The sequence below is a fragment of the Myotis brandtii genome, unplaced genomic scaffold (assembly GCF_000412655.1).
Source record: "Myotis brandtii unplaced genomic scaffold, ASM41265v1 scaffold165, whole genome shotgun sequence".
Lineage (NCBI taxonomy): Eukaryota > Metazoa > Chordata > Mammalia > Chiroptera > Vespertilionidae > Myotis > Myotis brandtii.
The window spans coordinates 10,107,264-10,115,972 of NW_005356042.1; the positions used below are offsets into that span (position 1 = coordinate 10,107,264).

Below are 8,709 nucleotides of genomic sequence, written 5' to 3' on the forward strand. Positions count from 1 at the left end.
CATCATTACATAAAAGGGTACGGTCTTTTTTTTTTTTAGTTTTATTCATTTCAAACGGGCCGGATCCGGCCCGCGGGCCGTAGTTTGCCCACGGCTGGAGCCTCATCCAGGCCCACACGGAGGGTGCGACACCTGCCAGAAGACACATGCCACATGCCCCACAACCACACGCATGCTCCCTCATGCCAGCCTGCCCCTTGCAGACCTCACAGTTGCCTGCAGTCCCTGCTAATTAGGGCCCTTGAAGAACACTGCAGCTTGGGGGAGGGGGGTGTCCCCTCAGGGCATCTCACTGACAACAGGAGGCTGAAAACATGGCCCTAAGAGTCCCCATTCCAGGGCCCATGGCCTGCTTGCTCATTCCTAAGCTCTTTACCCCAGAATTGGCTTTTCCTGTCTCTTTACAAACACACCAACACAGCCGCCTCACACAGGACCGCCAGAGCATGATCGAAACAAAAACACAAATGCGACCACATCACCCTCTTCTCGAAACCCTTCAGTGGATCCCACCAGACGTCCAAACACCTGAGCCAGACGGCCACCCGCAGAGCTGGCCGCCACTCATTACAACGACGGCAAAAGCAATAGCAGCAGCGCCCGCGGGTCCAATGCTCACCCCGTGCGACTGCGTTGAACCCTTCTGGCATATTTCCTCCTTCATTCATTCCCAGCTATCACTGTGTGGAGTGGACGCCTGTATTATTCCCATTCTATAGATAAGGGAATTCAATCTCAGAAAACAGATGTAACTTGCCCCCAGACACACAGCAAAGCTCACCAAACACTGCTGGACTCAGTGGCACAACGTAGGCTCCACAGGAGGTGAGTCTCATCTAATCACTGCTGTCTCGGGTACCTAGAACAGGCCTGGCAGAGCAGGCATTCAAAAATGGGAGGGAGAGAGGAAGAGAGGGAGGGAGGGAGGGAAGGAAGGAGGGAGGGAGGGAGGGAGGGGCTGGAAGAAGGTTGCAAACAGTATATGTCAAACCTAGCTGTTACCATGATCACCTGGGAGTCTATTAACTACAATGCTCAGTCCCAGCCAACCTGGGCAGTGACACCATCCTTAGTCACCCCAGGGAGAAGGGGCAATTGCTTTCAGTTAACTGAGAGGGAGAACTACCTGGCAATGATTTCAGGAGCCAAATCCTGTCTGGTGCCCTTCAGAAGGGGCTTCAGGAGAAGGTTCCAGCAGCCTATACATTTGAAAGCCCCCAGGTGTTTCTCATGGTCAGCAGGGCCCGTCCACTCAGCGTGGCACACCTGTATTTACTGTCAGTGCCTCTGCAGCCCGCCCCCGCCCTCACCCCTCCTCCCCCTGCAGCTGCGACAGGTTTCTGAGCCGCCTGAGAGGTCGAGTGTGGCCAAAGCAAACAAAGATGGGAAGCAAGTTGGCTGCTTCCACATACTTTCAAGGCAGGGCTTCGGGCTCTGGGCCAACAGAGGCCTCCTTGGCTCCGAAGCCAGGAGCAACCTTTGGGAAGCTGTTCGATCTCACTCGTGACAAGAGAAATCAAATGAAGAATGACACCAAGCTACCTGAGTTTACCTGCGACTGGCTCAGTTCAGACCCGCATCACGGTGTGGAGGAAAGCGTGGGGAACAGGTCTGCTCACACCCGCATGGGCTGCTGTGGGTGCTGTCAAACTCCCAAGTTAAAATACTCTTTAACTCAGAAATCACGCTTACAGGAAGTTCTCCTTCGGATATCCCCATACATGTACAGAACAGAATAATGCACAGATAACCCTCATGCACGGCGGGTGGGAATGTAAAACGGTGCAGCCACTTGGAAAACAGTCTGGCAGTTCCTAAAATAATTAAACACAGACAATTCTCCTAGGCATACGCCCAAGCGAAATGAAAGCATACATCCACACAAACACGGGTACATCGGCGCTCATGGCAGCACTGTTCCTAATCGCCAAACAGTAGAAACAACTCAGTGAATGAGTGGATACACAAATTGTGGGAAATCCATGCGATGGGATATTATTCAGCCATAAAAAGGAAAGAGGAGCTGACACATGCCACAAGGTGGACCAACCTTGAAAACATGATGCTGAGTGGGAGGAGCCAGATGCAAAAGGCCACGATTCTAGTGAAAGGAAATGTCCAGGTCAGGGAAATCGAGAGAGGCAGAAAGTAGATGAGTGGTTGCTTAGAGCAGGGAGAAGATAGGAAATAGAGGGTGATGCCTAATGGGTTCGGGGAGTCTTTCTGAGGTGATGGAAATGTTCTAAAATTGATTATAGTGGTGGTTGCACATATCTGTGAATATACTAAAAACCACTGAGTTGTTAATTTTAAATGAATGAATTGTACGGTATGTGAATTGTATGGTATATGAATCATAAAATTAAAAGAAGAAAGGAAAGGGGCAGGGGAAGAGGATAAGGAATAGGAAAGGGAAGAGGAAGAATGCAAATATAGCAAAAGACCAGGAACAGTCTATGTCCCTCTCTAGGGGTTACACTGTTACCTGCACCCGGAATGCTATGTGGACCTGAAATAAGGCAGATCAATATGCTGATAACAAACCACCTCCAAAATAATTATTAAATCTAAAAAAAAAGAAACCATGGTGCGGAAGTGTATGCAGTAGGTACCCACTTGTGTAAAAAACGTGACACACATTCACAAGCATAGAGTATTTCTGGAAGATAAACAAACTTGATAATGAGCTTGCCTGTGAAGCATGGGATGAGGGCTGAGGAAGAGAGACATTTATTTATGAACTTTTTTTGTTTTTCCCCCCAAGTGTACATTTCAATTTTTCAATTAAAAAGTAGTCAAGCTCTGGCCACTGTTGCTCAGTGGTCAGAGTATCGGCCCATGCCCCAAAGGGTCGTGGGTTCGATTCCTGGTCAAGGGCATGTATCTGAGTTATGGGTTACAACCCCAGCCCCAGTCAGGGTGATGTGTTGCTCTCACATCAATATTTTGCTCTCTCTATCTCTCTCCTCCGCTCCTCTGTCCAACTGTCTCTAAAGATCCATGGAAAAAATATCCTCAGGTGAGGATTAACATTTTTTTAAAATAGTCAATTAAAAAATGCAAATTAAAGCAAGTCTCTACAACTGAAACTTGCTTAAATCTCCTCACTCTGTTCAAAAATAAACAAACAATAAAAACAAAAACAGTCTTAGAAACTTTAGGAACTGAGCCAATTGCCTAATCTAAAGGGGGTGGGGAAGGCAAGACACCTCCACCAGGACCAGAATCTCATCTGAAAGCTGCAGAACATGCTCTGTCCACATAAGCTGAAGTAAAGGCCTCTCACTCTGTGGTTTGCAGTGACATGAAACAGACGTGTATCTGGCTACCAAGCTATGAGTTTCCACAAACTCTGGCCTGTTAGACCCTAAGAGGGCAGAGAACTTAACCATCGACAGGAACCCAATGGCCCTGATGCTGTCCTAACTGAGCACACCCCTGCTCGCCCAGGTGAGCGTCTGGGTGTCATTTCCAAGTTGGCCTTAGAAGAAACTGGCTGAACTTCCCCCACCTGCTCTAAGCCCATCAGAGACCCAGACAAAGTGACCACACTTCCATTTTTAGAACAGAAGAAGGTATCAAAACAACAACTGCAGTGACAAGTGAAGGCAGGAAGGTGAGGAGCCGCCCAGGCCAGGCCGCAGGGAAGGCAGGCCGCACTGCCCTGCCCAGCAGGTACTCACAGAAGCCCTCGATCTTGTCGGCCGTCTTACTCCAGGCCACCTGCCGCGTCTCCATGATCACCTGGACGGTCCTGCGCTCCGGGGTGGACTTGCGGAAGCTGAACACGGTCATCACGGTGCCCAGCTCCAGGGCTCTCTTGATCTGACTCTTCTCATATTCCGGGAGGGCGTCCACGTTGACCATGGTGGTCATTGTTGGCCACTCCAGGGAGGAGGAGGAGTGAGGAACAGCAAGGCTGGAGGGCAGGACAGAGGACTGTGAATTGGCTTTAGTTAACCGAGGGGGATTTCGTTAACAGGGTTTGGACTTCCAGAGCCAACTCCTGTCTCATGAGCATGAGTTTTAGGAGAAGATCCTCGTGGCAGCGAATTGCTGGCCGCTCAGACCCACACAGGACACACACAGGTTTAAATGGAAGTGGAGGTGTGGGAGGACACCCCTGACCTCAATGCCCAACCGTCACCCAGGCTTTGAATAACCAAATCACCCCAGCCTGGCCGGGAGCCCCTCCCTCCCCACACACTTTCATGCTGTAGAATATTTGAATAGTCAAAGCAGCCCAGGCTGGCTCCCAGCCCTCATCCCCAACACCAGCATCCTTTTCTATCCTGCCGAGAAAGTTCTAACCATCCCTTTATTTCCTAAATGAAGTTGGAAACAGAAGAAAGCAAAACTTCAGAATGTGTCTGTGGAGACCTCTGCACGGATATGGGGCCAACAGGGCAGAAAACCTCGGGGCCCGGCAGCATCAAGTTCAAGTGCCGGTGTAGGTTCCTGCCAACTGTGTGGCCCTGGGCAGGCTATGTGACCCTGCAAGCCTCAGAGGCCTCCTTTCTAAAATGGCACAGTTAGAAAGCTTGGAATGCAATGTCACCAGCAAAGCTCAGCATCCAGCAGGTGACCTTGATCACCACCTATTCCCACCAACAGCCAATGTTTAGGAGAAGATTCTAGTGGCAGTGAATTGTGTGACCAGAAGGGCACTAGGACCCCAAATCTCAGGGCCTTCCTTGTCTGGCCTCTCTCACAACCACTCCCAATCCAACAGCAAATCCAGAATCCAACCCATCTCGCCCCTTCACCGGTTCTTCCAAGAACTTATACTTGGACTAGAGGCCTGGTGCACAAAATCCGTGCACAGGTAGGGTCCCTAGGCCTGGCTGACGATCAGGGCTGATCTGTGGGGTGACCGGCGGGGGTGATCGGGGGTCCCCTACTGGCACCTGCCTTGGCCGCCCTGCCCCCCGCTGCCACCACTGGTCGCCTCCCTCTGTGGGGTGACTGTCAGGGTGATCAGGGGGCCCCCACTCGCACCCACCTTGGCTGGCCTGGGGCCTGCAGGCTGGGGGCAGTTCCTGCATTGAGAATCTGCCCCCTGGTGGTCAGTGCGCATGATAGCAACCAGTTGTTCTACCAGTTGATCGATTTGCATATTAGGCTTTTATTATATAGGATTATTCTAAGCACCTACTAACTGGTCTCCCTGCTTCTGCCTGCCTCCTACAGACAACTTCTGAAAGCCAGAAGAATGCTTTCAGAACAGGAGTGAAATCATGTCACTCCTCTGCTCAACCCTGCAGTCCCTCCCTGAGTCCTTGTTCTGCACCCTCAATCCCCAGTTCTGCCCCGCAAACATCCAAAGACACACTGCCTGCCACTCAGAGGGGACTTGAACTAAGGCTGGCCCTACACCAAGTCACTTAAGCCCCTGGGCCTCATTTCCACACTTGGAAAGAGGAAAATAGATTAAAGGTTCTTGTGAGGATTAAACCGGAGAGTATGTCTTGGCCAAGCATGTCAAAGATGCGGACCGCCAGCCGAGAGTTTGACATGCTTGGTCTTGGCCCTTAAAACAAGGATGCAAAGTCAGTGCTCCTGGGATTTAGCTATTGCTGAATCTATTGCCATCAATTGTTCTGTGTGCCTTCCTTACCTCCTTCCCTCCCTCCAAATCCCTTTAGGAGCCCACAGTGGTTACTCTGTGGAGAGGCAGGTTGTCAGCCAGGGCTATCTTGGCCTCTACTCTGGCTCTGACTTGCCCAGAGCCTCCTGCCAAGATGCTCAAACTCAGGGCCTCAGTTTCCTCATCTGTAAAATGGAGATAACAGTACCACCCTGAAGGGGTGCTGGAAGGACGAAAGCTACAATATATACGCAGCCCCAACATTTAGCAGGGCCTCAGATAGTATTTTTTGAGGGGCCTCAGATAATATTAATCAGCCAGTTAGTCAATACTTTGAGTGTCAACTCTACTGCCAAGCACTAAGCTGGAGACTAGTAAGCAAATGAGGGGGGAGTGGAGAGAGGCTACTGGGGAGGGGCCCTGAGTTTAGTCTGGGGTGAGGCCAGGAGCTTAGAGGGCTCAGAGAAAGCTTTGGGGTAGAGGGCATCTGAATCTAATTTTTTTTAAAAAAATGAAGCAGGAGGGAACAGTGTTTTAGGCAGAGGAACAGGCTTAAGCGAAGGCCCTGCAGCAGGACTAAGAGGGTGTGCCAAGAACTTTGCAAGTGAGCCTCCCACCTCTTCACCCTCTAATCCAGGTCAAAGGGAGAAAACAAGGTGCCCATGGCCACTCTCACCCAATAACTGTTCATTGGCCCTCCCAGGTGCCAGCACCTGCTATACCTGGTTCCTCTCATTTATCTCAATGAGAAATACAGGAAGTGAAAACAAGCCCTAAGGGGTGAAATGATGTGATCAAGGTCATGCTCATGCACCAGGATGAGAACCCTGGTCTGGATCCCACACCTCTGCTCCTTCAGCACCTGCCTCCTGCAATTCAGAATCCCACGGCAGAATTTGGCCAGACAGAAACTACTGTGGCAGCCCCTGTCCCTCTACAGAGAGGTTAAAGGCCTTGTCTAAGGTCACAGAGCTGGAAAGTGGCAGAACCAGGGTTTGCACCTGGTCCCAGCTCCGCAGCTCTTTACCCTGCTGACTCTGGAGTTCCCCACTCCCAGGTCTCAAGTCCAACGTGCAGGAGGGCATCCAGGGGAAACACACACCCTGTCACACCTCCACCTCTGATTAAACCTGCCAGCCGGAGGCACTGGGGCTCTCCATTCTGTCTGACTCTGGGAGGGCCTTGGGTTTAACCATCCCAGGATTCTGGTTACTTCCAGCTCAAAAGCCCAGGGGATTGGCTCCACCATAAACAAGTCTTTCGTGCTGCCTCTGGCCAAGAACTGGAAGGACATCCTCACGGCCACAAGATCCTTGGATCCTTTGGAATCGACCACCAAAATGCAGCCAGCTCCCGACCCAGGCTTCCAGAGCTGGGCGGTCAGCATCTAAGGCAAGGAGGTCTCCATGGCCTTGACCCTGGGGGAGGCACACCTAGCCATCACAGGCAACTTCCATCTTGCTTCTGCTGAAAGAAAGGAAGAAAGAAAAGAAAGAAAGAAAGAAAGAAAGAAAGAAAGAAAGAAAGAAAGAAAGAAAGAAAGAAAGGAAGAAAGAAAGCAAGAAAGCCTTGAAATCCCTTTTTTGTTCCCATTTCTCATCTTCCCTGGGTAACTGTAAAATGACTTATGGTATAAATACAAACATGGCTGAGGTTCAACAAGAGGTTTCACCATTTCTACTTTTCATATCCTTCTCTTCAAAATAAACTTCTGGGATTCAAGGAGCCAGCACCAGGAAGCAGGGGAGTTTTCTTCTCTTCTGCACATGTGAGGCCAGTACAGGATGTTATACAAATTCCCAGGAAACAATTCTCTGTTGAAAATCAGCAGTCGCATCCCTGAGAGGTTACCATCCCTTCTACCGCTTCAGGGAAATTGTTGCTGCCCTCACACCCACCCTGCAGCATCAGGACTTACGTTGTCATCGCTTCTCGGCCTTTTGGCTAAGATCAAGTGTAGGACTTACGTTGTCACTGGAGACAGGCAGTATCAGCCACTGCAGGTAGGAGGGCAGATTGGCTCAACTTGATTATTTTAGGACAACCTGCGAGCATCTAGTAAAATATGCATATGCTTTGATCCAATAATCATATATGTGCAGAAAGAAACACGAACAAGGATGTTCACGGAGGCATCACTTGTAACAGAAAAAGAGAAAGAAAAACAACCCAGGAAACAACGTAACTGCCCATCAATTTGGGGGAGGAGGGAAGGGACTTTAGGTAAGAGTCCTATCAATCAATAATGAAACACACGCCTTAAAGAACACACTATAACTATTGGAGAGAATGAGAGTGATTTATAAGCAGTTTGATCTGGAAAGGTCATGAGAGAGATGAAAAAGAGTTGCAAACCAGTAAGTATACGATAACTACATTTCTAAAAGGCTGTTTGCTTATAAGTCCAGGGAGAGCAGTTACTATGGGGGGAGTGAAAGAGGGGAGAAAGGATGACAACATTTTATTAATTTAAGTGGTGACATGGTGGATGAGTTTTTCTTCTTTGTGTTTTACTGTTTTCTAAACTAAGAACTGTTTTCCAGTTTTCTCACTGGCCACTTTCCACTGACTCCACCCAGCAAAGGGGCTCTGCATGGGGGTCCCCGCTCTGCCTCTTACAGAGAAGCCTCAGATGCTCAAGGTGTGGGGGTGGGGGAGACAGCAGCACCATCAGGCAATTTCAGCATCAATGAAGCCTCAGCGGTTATCTCCCTGAGCCAACACACAGGTGGCGCACACACCTTTGTAACAGGGTAAGTGCCTGGGGCTGGCACAGACCCCTCCCTTAGGAAGCCCTCCCTGAAGAACTGCAGCTAAGGTTGATGTCCTGAGCCCCATGCAGACACCTTAACCAGAGGGTGAGGAACTAGCCAGGTAAGCTTTCAACAGCTGAGCCCCACTTCTCAACACAGCCCTGGGGTGTAGCCCCGAGTCCAGGGCAAGAAACTCAACTAGCCCAGGACCACACAGCTGGAACTGAAATTCAAATTAAGTTGACTGAAGAGGCCACCTGTTTCCCTTGAGCCACGTCAGCCCCCTCACCCCCACCATACTCTCTCAGCCTCATTCAAGAACCGGGTGCTAAAAGTCCCTCCCCAGCCTCCCCCGAAATCCAGGCGCCA

The 8,709-nt window shown here is 50.1% G+C and overlaps 1 protein-coding gene across 3 annotated transcripts in view; it reads right to left on the reverse strand.

Annotated features, from left to right (window-relative positions):
* PLCG2 (phospholipase C, gamma 2 (phosphatidylinositol-specific)) overlaps nucleotides 1-4,111 on the reverse strand; it is a 140,407-nt gene extending 136,296 nt beyond the window's left edge. The window contains exon 1 of one of the 3 annotated variants that reach the window (XM_005862579.2): nucleotides 3,684-4,111. In XM_005862579.2, the coding sequence (XP_005862641.1) occupies nucleotides 3,684-3,876 (193 nt within the window). In that variant the 5' untranslated portion in view covers nucleotides 3,877-4,111. Of the gene's footprint in view, nucleotides 1-1,126; nucleotides 1,252-3,683 lie in introns of those variants that run through there. The other 2 variants (XM_005862580.2, XM_014536717.1) reach the window with 2 other exon arrangements.
* Between the last annotated feature and the right edge of the window lie 4,598 nt (nucleotides 4,112-8,709).